The 15,285-nt window shown below is 45.5% G+C and overlaps 1 protein-coding gene across 2 annotated transcripts in view; it reads left to right on the forward strand.

Annotated features, from left to right (window-relative positions):
* Window positions 1-15,285, forward strand: part of LARS2 (leucyl-tRNA synthetase 2, mitochondrial) — a 195,036-nt gene that overhangs the window by 169,084 nt on the left and 10,667 nt on the right. For both annotated transcript variants that reach the window (XM_049862438.1, XM_049862439.1), the window contains exon 20: window positions 9,967-10,094. In XM_049862438.1, coding sequence (XP_049718395.1) covers window positions 9,967-10,094 — 128 coding nt within the window. The remainder of the gene's footprint in view (window positions 1-9,966; window positions 10,095-15,285) is intronic.

The following is a 15,285-nucleotide window of genomic DNA, read 5'->3' on the forward strand; positions in this document are numbered from 1 at the left end:
TGTATTGCCAAATTCTTTTCCTGAAAAGCTATCCCAGTTTCTACTCTAGGGCCTGTTTTTTAACCATATGTTCTATTTAACTGATCGAATTATTGAATTTCTACAGGCAGCTTTAACATCTAGTAGGCTTAAAAAAAAAAAAATTTTTTTTAGGCTAGTCTCCCTTCATTTCTTTTTCATGATTATTTTAGCATTTCTCACCTGTCTATTCTTCTCAGTGGAACTCTGGTGCGATTTTGTTAAATTCCCCTCCAGTCTTCCTGAGGTTTTGATTGAAATTTGATTAAACCTAGAAAAACTTGAGAAGGCTTCACATCTTTACCGCATCTGGGTTTCCACCCAGGAACATGGTCTCTCTCTGCGTTTTTTTAAGCCTTCTGCACGCTCTCAATCAAAATTTATGGTTTTCTTTGTGTAGGTCTTATACATTTGTTAATAAGATTGTTTTCAAGTATTTTATTTTGTTATATCTTATTTAATTGTTTACACTTGTGACTGGAATCTCTTTCTGTTATGTTTTCTATCTGGGAATGGAATGCATATTTAAAAAAAGAAAAAAAAGTATTTGTGCAGCTTATTCTCTACCCAAACTCCCTACTGATCTCTTTGACTTTGTTTAACAGGCCGAAGTCCTCCTGGGTTTTCTAGGATTCTATAACCAGCAAATAATGATAAGTTTTCTCTTCCTTTCTAATATAGTTATACCCTGGTATCTATTTATTTTCTTTATTCTACTGTTTAGACAGCCCTATGCAATGTTATCTAGAGGCGACAGGCAGCCTTATCATGTCCCCGATTTCAATGGAAGGAATGCTTCCCTACAAGGTTTGATGTTGTCGCTGGTTTAAGACAGATAGTCCCTGTCATTTTAAGGAAACAGCCTTCTATCCTGGTTAACCATACTCATGTTAAGAATGGGAGTTACATCTTATTGAAAGTCCATCGTTCAGTTATTGGGAGCTCTGGTAGCATAGTGGTTAAGAGATCAGCTGCTAACCAAAAGCTTGGCTGTTCGAATCCACCAGCCGCTCCTTGGAAACCCTATGGGGTAGTTCTACTCTGTCCTATAGGGTTGCTATGAGTCAGAATTGACTTGATGGCAATGGGATTTTTTTGTTCAGTTATTGAGGTGATGTATCATTTCTTCTTCATTTTCTCCTTTGCCCTTTTAATATGATATGTGTCCAATTAATTGATTGCCTGATATTTGTCTATCCTGGGATAAATTTGTTTTGATTATGGTATAAGCAACTTTTAATATGCTGTTAAATTCTATTTGCAAAAAAAAAAATTCTGTTTGCTAGTGTTTTATTAGAATTGTGTAATTGTTTTCCTAAGTGAGACCAGCTTTTTCTCAGTATGCATTGTCAGGTCTGGAAATCAGGGTTTGCACTTCACAGAGTGCATTGGGTTGCTTCTGTCTTTTGCTGTGCTTTGGATAAAGAATAAGACTTGTACCCATTCCTTGCTGAACAGACAGAATCCCCTTAAGGAAGGGTGGTGCTGTAGACCCTGCTGACTGCAGCCGTATGATAATATACTGTAGTATAGTAGTAGTATAGTATAGTAATTAGTATAATATAGAACAATATGTATAATATAGTATAGTAATATACTACACAGACTTTTCTTCTCTCCTTGGGCAGGAAACGATGGTTTGTTCATTTAGCATTGGTGGTCACATTCAGTCTTTTAAATAGCCCCCTGTTAATTCTTTCCTACTCTTCCTTTGCTATAAAACAAGATGGACCTAATTTTTAATCGACTCCCTCACTCACATCCTAGAATATACACTTCTCTCCCTTTCATCTTCCGTCTTTGCCCACATTGTCTGTCTGCCTCCTTCATTTCAGTTCTCACAGGAGGGCTGATGTGAAGTGATATTTTCAGAAACTCCCCTCCATATCCCCCTCCCAGTCTCTGCGCTGGAAGACAGGGGCAGAGAGGGCCTGCTCTCTTGGGAGCCCTGTCCTGACTGGGAAGTCTCATGGCATGAGGGTACACTGTGGCGTTGCCCCGCCAGTCTTTCGTTCCTTTGTGTGACAAGGTCTTCAGCAGTGTGATAGAAACTAGCCCATTTCAAAATTTGCCTCATGTTTTTTTCCTACACAACATTGTTGGGGCTTTGTAAGTTGTTTTATAGTAAGGAGCCGATCTGGATTGAACCTCAGTTTTGCTGCAGTGTTCATTCAGCCGTTCAGCAAACATTTGTGTTGGCTGCTAGCCAAAAAGCTGGCAATTTGAGTCTACCCAGAGGTACCGAGAGGGTTTGTAAAACTTGAGGTAAGACCTTCGCAACTGAAATGAAGACGGACTACAATGCCAACTGCTCAGACTGCCCTCCCCAGGTTTTCCCACAAATGCTTAGAGCAGAGTCTGGCACGTAGTAGGTGTTCAATAAATGTTTGCTGAGTGACTGAAACACTGAAGCGAAACTGAGATTCAGTCCAAACCAGTTGCTGTTGAGTCAATTACGACTCATGGCGACCCCAAGTGTGTCAGAGCAGAACTGTGCCCCATAGGGTTTCAGGGGCTGATTTTTTTGAAAGTAGATCACCAGGCCTTTCTTCCAAGGCACATCTGGGTGGACTTGAACCATCACCCTTTCAGTTAGCAGCCAAGAGTGTTAACCCTTTGTACCACCCAGGGTCTTATGGTAGGTGAGGCTAGAATATTCAGAAATGACCATTTCCCAGAGTTCCCCAGAGAAGCAGATTTTCATAGGGGCTATTCTCCCTAAAGAGCAGCAGAATTGAAGTCTGTCTTCTAGGAAAAATGTGAAATCGTACTGGGAAAATGGCCATTACTGCCCTGGATAAAAAGGAAACATTTCAGAGAAGCCCAAAGTACTTGGAGCCCAACAGTCTTCTATCAGTTGCTTAAAGAGTAAATGGAAACCTTTGATAAAAAGAGAACCCAGGTCTTGACGGTTTTACAAACTAACAGGATGAGGAAATCTTTTTTCCTTCCTGAAGGAAAAGATCTCAGATCTAAGAAGCTTTGGACACCACATCTGAAATTACAGAGTTATTTTTTGTTTACCGTGATAGAGTATTGTCCTATCCAGATGAGGGTGTTAGCTCCTGTAGGGAAATCTTGAGTGCTTGGAGGTCACCGGTAGTGTGTCCAGATGAGGGACACAGGGCTTGCTCTGTTGGTGGACAGTGAAAGAGCAGAAAATAGCCGAGGAAGGTGTACGTACTACTCTTGTGGAAGATGTAATTTCATCATTGTCAAAAATAACCTTTCCAACACACAGCAACTTGGATGGATCTCAAAGGAATTATGCTGAGTGGGGGGAAAAAAAAACTCAAAAGCTATACAATATATGATTGCCATTTATATAACATTCTTGAAATTATAGAAAAATTAGAGATGGAGAACACATTAGTGGTTACCAAGGGTTGGGGACTCTGGGATGAAGAGGTGGGGCATAAAGAAGTCACATGAGGAAGCCTTGTAGTGTGAGCAGCCCTCTGTCTTGACTGTGGTAGTGGTTACACAAAGCTACACATGGCTACCAGTGCTTATAAAACGGGTGAAATCTGAAGCAGCTCTGTGGCCTGAACCAATGTCAGTCTCCTGGTTCTGTAGTTACACAAGATCTTACCATTGGGAGAAGCTGGACAAAGAGTACATGGGACCTCCTTGTGCATTTTCTTTTTTGCAGTTTCCTGTGACTCTATAATTATTTTGAAATAAAAAGTAACTTTTTTTTAATTGGCCTTTCTAAACCCACAAGTCCTGAGTGTTATTCTGAGTGAAGTTCCAGAACATAGTAGACCATGAGAAAGGAAAGAAAGGAGAAAGGAACTTCTAGTCAGAGAAGATTTTAATAAATACACCCCAAGCACGCACACAAGAAAACTGGGCCAACGCAGCCACTGGTCCCCCGTGTCTGGGGTGCCTGTGTTTCCTGCGGCCATTGAGCAGGGCAGCATGAAGTGCAAGGAGGAGCACTTATACTCCGAGTGTGGGCATGCCCTAAGTGCTGGAGGAGCCGCTGAGAGTGACCTGGCTTCTAGACATGCCCAGCTTCTGAAGATAAGTGCCTAGAAATCAAATATACAAAACCAAATGGGCAAGTCCTGCCCAAAAGCAAGATAAGAAGACAGGAAGGGACAGGAAAACTGGACAAGTGGTTGCAGAGAACCTGGGATGAAAAGGGGGAGAGTCGTATTGTGGGGTTGCAACCAATGTCACAAAACAATACATGTATACATTTTTGAATGAGAAACTAACTTGAGCTGTAAACTTTCACCTAAAGCACAATTTAAAAGGGGCGGGGGGAAAGGACACTTAGGCAAACTGCGGAAAACAATTCCAACCTCCAGTGAACCTCTCTGGGCTTCGTAAAGCAAAGCAAAACCCAAATTTTTAATTGAGAAATACATCTATATGCACATGGTAGAACATTTAACTACTACAAAAGGTTGTGTCCTAAGTTGTATTCCCTCCCAGCCCGTCTTTTGGTTCCCCTCTCTAAGAACCCCTGCCACTAGTTTCATATTGAATCTTCCAGAAGAACTTGATGCATGCATGTATGTAACGTGTCTGTCTTTTTACACAGATGTTAGTGTTCTATACACACGTTTTCCCTCTTACCATACTTGAGAGTAGTTCTATACCAGCATTTGGAAACACTGATGGCATAGTGGTTAAGAGCTACGGCTGCTAACTAAAAGGTTGGCAGTTCGGATCCACCAGGCACTCCTTGGAAACTGTGGGGCAGTTCTACTCTGTCCTGTAGGGTCACTATGAGTCAACTCCATGGCAACAGGTTTGGGGTTTTTGTTGTTGTTGTTGTTTATACCATCATTTATAAGCCTGCCCCGTTCCCGTTTAACAGCTATATAGTGTCTCACTGTATGAATGTTCCAACTTATTAAACAGTCTCCACGCATGGGCATTTGGGTGATTTCATGTCTTTGGCTATTTTTTGTGCTGCTTTGAGATTAGCCTTTTGTCCCAAATATAAATTACTTACGATGTGATGATGAGATCTCCATCTAAAGGCAACATTTATGTTTCTCTGGCTACTTTTATAGCCCTACAGTGACTTTTCTTTCTTGACTTTTGCCTGAGGCTCCTAACTCATGTGATCTCCAAGTATTCCATCAGTACTTTAATTTTGAGACCCACGGCAAGAAGATCCTTTACTTCTCTTAAGCACTTGAAAGTAACTCGTGATCTTGAAGTATCGATCTACACCACAAATCCATTTTTCGTCTTAAAACAATTTGAGATGACTTTATAGTTTTTTATAAAAAGTGGCCGTGAAATATTGTAGCTACCGCGTTTTACTCTACATATATGCTGTGTTCATTGATTTCAACAAAATTACAAACATACAAATTGTGTAGGCACATGTGTGTGAGAGAGAGAATTACAAGGGGGAATTAAGATGTCAGTTCATGCCCTGATGGTATTTTATACACAAATGTGTCTGCTATGTAAATACTGTTATTTCAAAATAATGTCAGTGAAACCATTTCTTTGGGTTAAAGCTAAAGGGAAGTGGGTCTACTTCCTGTTTATTTCCATGGAATTGCCAAGGCTGGCTGAAGCCCAGTGGGGATCAGATGCACTGAGCCCCCAGGTTTTCCCTTCTGCTGTGTAGAGGGCAGTGCTGGAGAGAGGTGGGGAATAGAGGCAGGTCTGAAGAGAACCACCAACAGGGGACTGCCATCCACAGACACAGTGACCCCTCTAGCTCTCCCGGGTAACGAGGTAGCATGGTGACCTTGCCAGCCCTCAGAGGGGAAGTGAAGACTTGTTTTGGTCATTTCTCAGGAAGGTCAGGGACAACAGCTCTCCCAGAGGAAGGGCAGGAAGAGGTGGGCTGTGGGCAGCAGCTGGCCCTGCATGGTGACCTAGTGTGCCAGGGCCTTGGCACTTCCTGGCCTGAGTTCAGACTTCATGTCCTTCTGAAAGGCCAGCTTTCAACCTGACCTCTGTCACCTCGCTTTGTCATGTAAAGAAACCATTGTATTTGCGATGCAAATATTAGGTATTTTTACTTCCCTAAAAAGACTGGGGAGGCAGAACAGTCCATATAAACCAGGTCCTGAGTTTCTGTTTTACACTGCTGAACAGGATGGCCTCACTCCCATCTATATGGAAATGCTGGCAAGGGCCCAGATTGCTATAAATAAGCATCCTGATTACTCCAGGAAAGCTGAGCTTCCTCATTTTTTTTTAAGTGGAATTTGTAACAGCTTCTACGCAGAACATTTGTGTCCAAGGTCCTTTCATCTCCCAGGCATCCTGAACAACTGCCATACGGAAGTTTTGGATTTCTTCCTGCTGCAGCTGGGTCACAGGACAAGCCACACTGGGCCAGCCTGGTGAAATAAAGAAATGATTATCTCCCGTCTGTGACCTCTGTCTTGTATTTAGATATGAGTTTTAATAGGATTCCTTCTGAGCAACAAGCAGGAAGTGCCTTTCTGCGCCTGCCAAAAGGCACATCTGTTAGAAATGGAGTAGATTCATTAGTAAACACAGAAGCCCCAGGGCACAGGGGATGGTGGGCACCTGGAATACATCTTTTTATACCACTTAATTCTCAGACTCTAATGGGCCTTCACTTCCCTCGGATTATTTGGCAACACAAGATTATAACAAGAATGCCAGATAGTAAAACATTACAAAGCTACAACAAAGAAAGCTGTGATACTGGCACGAGAATCAAGACAGAGTTCAACAAAATAGAATGGACCAGTGCTACTCAGTGATCCACAGACCAGTGGCTGGTCTGTGAACTGTCTGTAGCAGTCCGTAACAAAATAAGGAGCTTGTGCTAGAACGTAAATCAACTATGTCACTGTTAAGTTCAGCTGGCCTTTTTTTTTTTTTTTTTAATGATAGCAAGACTTTGTCAGTGAAGGCAGCAGTGTGTTGATTGACATTCTGGCTCAAGTTCTTTCTCTCATCTCAGACAGGCACTTTGAGTAACTCTGAAATTAATACTTCTGAAATAATCCCTGGTATATATTTTGGAGGAAAAAATCATAAACCAATAGGGAAGGAATGATTTATTTAACAAATTGAATTGGTAAAGTTGACCTTATATATTTTTAAGTAAAATTTTTTCACATGATATGCAAAATAAGTTACAGATAGATTTAAAATTTAAATGAAACCTTAAAAGGTATCACAGAAAAAAATCTTGAGCTAGTCTCAGAATATAGAAAAACTTTATTTTTAAATATCTTTTCGGATCACAAAAAAAATTTTTTTGTCCTTATAGAAAAATCTATAAAATGTTAAAAAAAAAAAAAAAATCACCCGTAATTATCACTATTCTGATTTATTTCCTTCCAGTCTTTTTTCATTCATATAATTTTTAAAAAATAAAACTAGGGTCCAAAAAAAAACTCAAACCCATTGCCATAGAGTCTATTATGACTATTTGTGACCCTATAGGACAGAGTAGAACTGCCCCACAGAGTTTTCAAGGGACGCCTAGTGGATTCGAGCTGCCAACTTCTTGGTTAGCAGCTGTAGCACTTAACCACTACGCCACCAGGGTTTCCAAAACTAGTGTCATATTATATATTTGATTTTGTATCATCCTTGTCCATGAAATTAAATAGTATTTTAAACCATGGGAAAAGCAGAATATAAACTGTATTTATAACATGATCTTGGTGGTGATGGTGGTGGTTTTGTTTTCTTTTGCTTCTTTTTGCCTGGGGGGGTGGTGTTGGGGGTTGGATTATATACACAGATATCATTAAATATATTAAATTTCTATCTTTCAAAATGAAAAGTTAGGAAATTGTTATCTGGATAGACATCATTTTCTTTATATTTTAGCCTTTTGCAAATTTTCTGCAAGGAACATCCTTAACTTTTGTCATCAAGGAAAATAAAACAAGAAGTGAAGTCATCCTTCACAGCCCAGTGTTCTTGGGGCTGGCATTGGTGGAATTCTTTCTGTCCCAGACTCAACCTCAGACTATACCCTGAGCCATGCACACACCCCTAAAATGCATTGCCTGAGGCATGGAAGGGTCAGCCCACCTTCACCACCCCCAAAAGAGCCTTTCACTTGCCCGCCCCTGCCCAGGGCCTGTCTCTGGGAAAATGAGGAGGCAGTGGTGATGCCTGGTGTGGAAGGGCAGGAGCAAGGAGGATGTTACATGGCTGCTCCAGGGGTCCCAGAACCCAGGCCATCATGCAGGGACAAATTGTCTTCCCAGTTTGCTTCATTTTTGACCACTACCGTGGTGTGCACAGCCACCTTTGAGACCAGAGTTTGTCTTTGCTATTGGCAAAGCAGAGGAGATGAGCTAGAGAGCAGCTTTAAAGCCCATGATTGGCCATCTGTCAGGGAATAGAAGCAGTGTGGCGTGCACAGGGCCTGATGTATGCCCCTCTGTGCCTGGCCACATGCCGTAGAGTGAGTCTCCCAGGGAGCGTGGTGGGCAATGAGTAAAACAGGTTGGGAACCCACACTGAGCAACCCAGCATTTTACACTGTAGATGGAAATCCTGGTGGTGCAGTGGTAAAGTGCTACGGCTGCTAACCAAAGGGTCGGCAGTTCAAATCCGCCAGGCACTCCTTGGAAACTCTATGGGGCACTTCTATTCTGTCCTATAGGGTCTCTGTGAGTTGGAATTGACCCAACGGCACTGGGTTAATTTTTGGTTTTTGGACACTGTAGATTTTGGTAGAAGGTGAGCCCCGCTTCCAACTTTTTAATGGTTTCCAAACAAGGTTACTAAGTGAAGACAGTGTTTTATTGTGCTCTTCTGGCCCATTCCCTGACTTGTTAGAGGTTTTGGCAGGTCACACCGATTGATGAGCCTCTGTCTTCTGCTTTGCCCCATTCTTCATGTATACGCGCCCAGCCTGTGGGCATCTCCATTTGTAGCACTTTGTTCTCTCCCCCAGCTTTCTGATGTGTGTATTTCCTCCACAGCTAGAGGCATCTCTTGTACTCCTGGGAGTACCTGGGAGGCACAAACTGTTAACACACTCAGCTGCTAACAGAAAGGTTGGGGGTTTGAGTCCACCCAAAGGTGCTTCAGGAGAAAGACCCAGCAGCCTACTATAGAAAAATCAGCCAGCGAAAGCCCTGTGGAGCACAGCCTTACCCCGACACGTACGTGGTTGCTGTGAGTCGGGATGGACTCAATGGCAGCTGGGAACATGTGCTCCTGAGATTGGCAGAGGATGTTAAATTAAAGCCCTCCCCGCCAGGAAGCCCACTGACTGCAGACAGGAAGCACTGACCACCGCAGCTGCACTCGCACTGTTAACCCTATGCAACCCTGTTAACAGGATCCTGGGTACAGCCACCTCTGCTTTGGGGCTGCAGCTTGAAGCACTCCTGGAAACAAGACTTGAGAGGGTTTCATTCCTCTCAGCTTCCTCAGGGTTGGCCCACCCTGAGCTGGGGAAGGCCGCTCCTGAGAGGATGTTCAGTAGAATGGTAGTTAAGGTCCCCTGAGAAGGCCGAGAGGGAGTGTCATGCTATTGACTGTGTCCCAGCTCCAGTGATGTGAGTAGAAGAGTAGAGGCGCTGGGTAGGAGGCCCTCTCAAACCACAAGTGTTCATGGGCAAAGAAGGAGGCGAATGCCATTTGTTACTCTGGGTTCAGTTCTCAGGTAGCGTGAAGGCATTCCTTGACCAGCAGAACAGCAGAGATGGGACCAAATAGAATCAGCCGCCTTGCTGTCCAAATGCACACTCTAGAGGAGCATGTCCATCCATCCATCCGTCATTACAGAGCTCTGGGTGCTGTTTGCAAAAAAAAAAAAAATTGCATATAAACTTGGGTTTGGGATTCAAAGCTAGGCCACAGTGAATACCAAGTAGGCTGTAAAAAGCCACAGCAGGGCTTCCCAAAGCCTTCTTGGACAGCCACATGCCAGGCCACATGGGGCCAAGACTTATCCTGCCGTATGAACCTCCTGTGTGCTCAGAGTGACCCTCCTGTACCTTGGCATTACAGGCCTGGCGCTGGTGCCTCAGAAGCTGTGTGCCCACTATGCCTGGAATGCCAGCGTGCTGCTTCAGGCGTGGCCAGCCGTGGACCCGCAGTTCCTCCAGCAGCCGGACGTCGTGGATATGGCTGTGCTGGTAAGTGTCTGTCCTCAACCCCCCGCTGGGCAGTGAGTGCCGGAGCAGGTCACTGCCCTGCCTCTGCCCATAAACAACAGCATGGTTTGAGCAGTTTCTCGTCAGGCCTTTTCAGCCCACCCAGCCTTTGGCTGGTCCTTCCTGGGAGGGCTGATCTAGCCAAGGAGAGGGGGGCGAAGAGGTCTGGCTCTCTGTCGCTGGGGCCTTCAGTTTTGTAGGTCATGTCACACCAAAAGCACGTGAGAATGAAAACACTTATGGCCTCGAGGGACTGGAAAGTGGAAAAAAACAAGCCTCTCCTGGTTGACAGATTCTAATTTTCTTCCTTTCCAACTAAGGACTGTTCAGTATCCGGAAGTTTCATTCAGCTTTTCTTGTTTTGCGGGGGCAGGAGGGTGACGGTGAGGTGCTTGGCAATGCAGGAATGCTGCTCTAGAAAACGTATTTCAGAAAAGCTCCACAAAATTTCTTTTTCTGGTAAATTGGGTCTGGTAAAATGCACAGGGGTAGTTTATTTTTTAACCCTTTGGTAAAGCAAAATGACTCCCTTATAGTTTATCCTGTATGTGATCTTTATATTTTTTATTAATATGAAACTCATTTATGGGGACTATCTCTTAAATATGCTGATGTGGCTCAAGAGAGAAACAGGAGGTGGACCTTTTTACATGTCTCCCCTGAGCCACACATGAGGCTGCATACTTAGCTCACTAATTCCTAGTACCCTCTGAGATAGAGCCCTTATGGTGGAGTGGTTAAGTGCTCGGCTACTAACCAAAAGGTTGCTGGTTCGAACCCACCAGCTGCTCTGAGGGAGAAAGATGTGGCAGTCTCCCTTCGTAAAGATTCACAGCCTTGGAAACCCTGTGGGACAGTTCTACTCTGTCCTGTAGGGTCAGTATTAGTCAGCAGCGAGTCAACAGCAATGGGATTTGTTCGTTTACCCTCTGAAGTAGGCATTACCATTCTCCTTTTTTCAGCTGAAGAAACAGGCTCACCTAAGTTAGTTTCCTTGCCCAGGTTTATCCATTTATTCAGCATTAATATTGAGTACCTACTCTATGCCAGCAAGCCCTGGCAGCATAGTGATTAAGGGCTATGGCTGCTAAGCAAAAGGTCAGCAGTTCAAATCCACCAGGTGCTCCTTAGAAACTCTATGGGGCAGCTCTGTGTCCTGTAGGGTCACTATGAGCCGGAATCAACTCAACGACAACGGGTTTGGTTTGGTTTTTTTTACTTTGTGCCAGGAACAGTGCTAGGCTCTGGGGATACAAAATCAAACAAGACAGACAGGGTCACCACCCTTATGGAACTTAAAGCCTAGTCGGAGAAATAGGGCAAAATAAAAAAGAAAGAGAACCATAAATAAAATATTGCAAATTGTGAAAAATGCCATGATAAAACCAACCTTAGATATACTCAAAAGGCTGGAAAGCAGGAATTCAAAACAGATAGGTGTACACCAGTGTTCACACAGCACTGTCCACAACAGCTGAGAGGTGGACACAAAAGAACAAATATTGTAGGATCTTACTTCTGTGAAATAGCTAGAATACCCACCCCAGAGCCGTCGAGTTGATTCCGATTCCTAGTGACCCTATAGGACAGGGTAGAACTGCCCCATAGAGTTTCCAAGGAGCTCCTAGTGGATTCGAACTGCTGACCCTTTGGTTAGCAGCCATAGCACTTAACCACTACGCCACCAGGGTTTCCAATAGCTAGAATAGCTGAATGTAAATGCAGAGAGACAGAAAGTAGATTGGAGGTTACCAGGGGCTGTGGAGAGGAGAGGTTATCCCCTAACGGGTATGGGGTGGTAAAAGCGTTCTGGAAATTTTGTGAATATAATTACTGCCACTGAATTGTGCACTTCAAAATGATTAAATGGACAAATGCTTGGTTATGTATATTTTACTCCGAAAAAATTTTTTTAAATGAAAAACCAGCACCTAGGGGCTGAGGGAGCACCGAGGGGCCTGAGCCCAGCATGGTGTCAAGCAGGAAAGCAGGAGGTTCCCTTCAGGAACCTGCGAAACCACCTGGTCAGGAAGAAAAGATGTGCTGACCATGTAGGGCCTGCGGCCCCGGCTGCTGACTGCACAGGAGACGTCTGAGGTAGGAGGCGATCCCAGTGCTGCAGTCCTGAGGTGATGCCTGGGCCTGGGGCGCAGACCTAGCAGAACAAGATGACCCAGCTTCCCTCCCATGAGGTGGGGCATTTTTCCAGCTGAGCGAGGTTTGCCCTTTCTGAAAACCTCCTGTGTTCATTTCCTGAGGCTGTCAAAACAAATTACCACGAAGTTGGTGACGTAAAACTGCAGAAAGTTATCATCTCACAGTTTCTGGAGGCCAGAAGTCTGAAATCAAGGTGTCAGCAGCCATGTTCCCTCCAAAGACTGTAGGGGAGAAATTGTTCTTTGCCACTCAGCTTCTAGTAGCTACCGGCATTCCTTGGCTCGTGGCTGCATCACTCTTATTTCTGTGGCCACATTGCCATCTTTTCTGTATGTCTTCTCCTCTTCTGTCTCTTGTGTAGACACTTGTCATTGAATTTAGGACCCATCTGGGTAATTCAGATGACCTCCTCATCTCAAAATCCTTAACTTAATTACATCTGCAAAGACCCTTTTTCCAAATAAGGTCACGTTCACAGGTTCCAAGGATTAGGGTGTGGACATATCTTTGGGGGCCACCATTCAAACCGCTACACCTTCTGACACTGAAAAAGAGACCATTGAAGGCAGCTGCCGTTCTGGTGGCCTTGAAGTCACCTGAGCTTATTTGCAGACCCTGAGGGCAAGAAGAGTGGCCATTCCCAGCAGCCCAAGGAGTGCGGCTGCCCAGAGCCTGGACCACCAGACCCAGCCCTCCTGCATGTGTGCACGCCCTGGCCCAGCAGGAAGGCCAGTGTTGGCCTGGAGACCAGGCTCCTTCACAGCGCTGCTTCCACACCGCCTCTCAGCCCCACCTCCTCTGGCACCTGGCACCTGGCCCCTGCTGCCCCAACGTTGCCCCCCAGGGAGGGGCAGGAGGAGGGGGTGGGGCTGCCTTTGAAAGAAGAGGCCACGTTCTTCCAAAACTTCTCAAAACTAAAAGCATCCTCGTGGCACAGAGCAGTTTTTTTAACCTGAGTAATGTTTTCAAGGGAAAATATCTCATGTGTCCCCAAGGACTTGCCTTCAGAAAGCAGTTGAGGCATGCAGGCTGAGAAACTGAAGTTTATTCTGTGAAAATGCCTCTCAATTTTAAATTATAGTTGCAGAAAAGAAACTTAGTTTTGATAGCTGATAAGATAGTTTTAGATGATAATTGAAACGAAAACCCCACATTAAAACTGTGGGCAGGGCTCCCTCCAAGTAGAGAAGCTTTGGCTTAGGGCTTCGTGCCAGGGGCAGAACTTCCATGGAGGTTTGTGTTCTGACTGTGATCCCAGTTGTTGCCATGGCCGGAAATGGAACCTACAAGCTCAGTTCGGTGTAACTCAGTTCAGCCAGCATGTTCTCTGTGCTGTGGTATGCCAGGCGTGCCAGGAATTAGGGACACGGAGACCAGAGGCTCCGTCTATATCCCCAAGGACCTTAGCTCCTAGTAGGGAAAGCCTGGATGGCACAGGAGTTGTCACAAGGAATGTAAGTAGCCTCAAGGTTAAGGTGGAAAAGAGTCTTAGTTTTACAAAACTTCTCTAAGCCTCAATTTCCTCAGTTATAAAATCAAGGCAAGCATTGAGCCTGCCTTACCCCATTGTGGAGAGGATCAAACAGGATAATGCCCTGAAGCGCTCAGCCTGCTTCTGCTAACATGGTGGTGCAGTGGTTAAGTATTCGGCTGCTAACGGAAAAGTGGGTGGTTCGAACCTACCAGCTGCTCCGCGTAGGAGAGAAGATGTGGCAGTCTGTTTCCGTAAAGATTACAGCCTTGGAGGTGCTATGGGACAGTTTTACCGTGTCCTATAGGGTCGCTATGAGTTGGAATCGACTCTATGGCAACAAGTTACCAGCTAACTCAGAGCAAGCCCCACGACAGGCCAGGCGCTACTCTGAGGACTTTACAGATACTAGCCCATTACCCTCACAGCAGCCCTGTGAGGGGCCCCTGTTCTTATCCCTGCGCACAGACAAGGCAGATAGGTGACCAGCCCCATTTATAGACAAGGAAGCAGTGGCAGAGGGGGCTTAATAACTTGCCAGAGGTCACACAGCTAGTCCAGAATTAGCTCAGTAAATGGTAACTTCTGCTAACATCAGCACCAGCACTTCTGGCCTCTGGGAGATTGGAAAAGGCCACTTGTGGAAAGGGACAGGGGACTCTGGCTTTGAAAGAGGAGCAGCATTTCCCCCAGGGGAGAAAAGGGTCCCAGAACATCAGGAGCGAGGCTGGGGGACTGGTGAGCCGAGGGGAGTCCGGAGCAGAGGGCAGGGCAGGGCAGCGAGCCGAGGGTGGTGCCGGAACAGAGGGCAGGGCAGGGCAGGGCAGCGCTGGAGAGAAACCTGGAGGCTGATGGGGTCCATTCCTTGGAGAGTGGGCTCCACGCCCAGAGGACTGGGAGCTAGCAGGGCTCTGAGCAGTGGGGAAAGGATCGACCAGGTCACCCTGTCTCTACCACTTACTGGTATGGGACCTCGGCCAAGCGATTTAACCCCATGTACCTCAGCTTCTCCATCTGTAAAATGGGAATGGGATGACCATCTACCTACCTCACAGGGAGTGGTAAAGACAAGTTCTCACAAGTGACATGCCTAGCACAGGGCCTGGCACAGGGCAAGGGCTCAATAAGTGGGGGCTTCGATTGTCAGTACCATTACAGAGTCACCTCCATGTCGGTGAGGGGTGATTGATGCAGGGAGCAGCACTAACAGCCAAAGGGGCCATCTGGCGGCTGTTACAAAAGCCCAAGAGAGTGATGCTGAGGCCGGGACCAAGGCTGTGAGTGATGAGGTGGGGGTGGGAAAGATGGAGGAGCAAAAACTCAGCTAAGCCGTTGAATGGCACCAGAGATCACGGACTCCCACCCCTACAGCCCAGCTGTAGATGAGAATGGCTTGGTTCCCTCAGACAGACCCTGATGACTTAGGACCAGCCCCCGGGCCCCCAAGAAGCCCAGGAAGTGCACTGGGCTTAGAAGTGGGGGTCATGTGGATGCACTGAGGCTGTGCATTGGATGATCATGGCTGGCTTCATCCACCCTGGTCAG

This window comes from Elephas maximus, chromosome 20 (genome assembly GCF_024166365.1).
Source record: "Elephas maximus indicus isolate mEleMax1 chromosome 20, mEleMax1 primary haplotype, whole genome shotgun sequence".
Lineage (NCBI taxonomy): Eukaryota > Metazoa > Chordata > Mammalia > Proboscidea > Elephantidae > Elephas > Elephas maximus.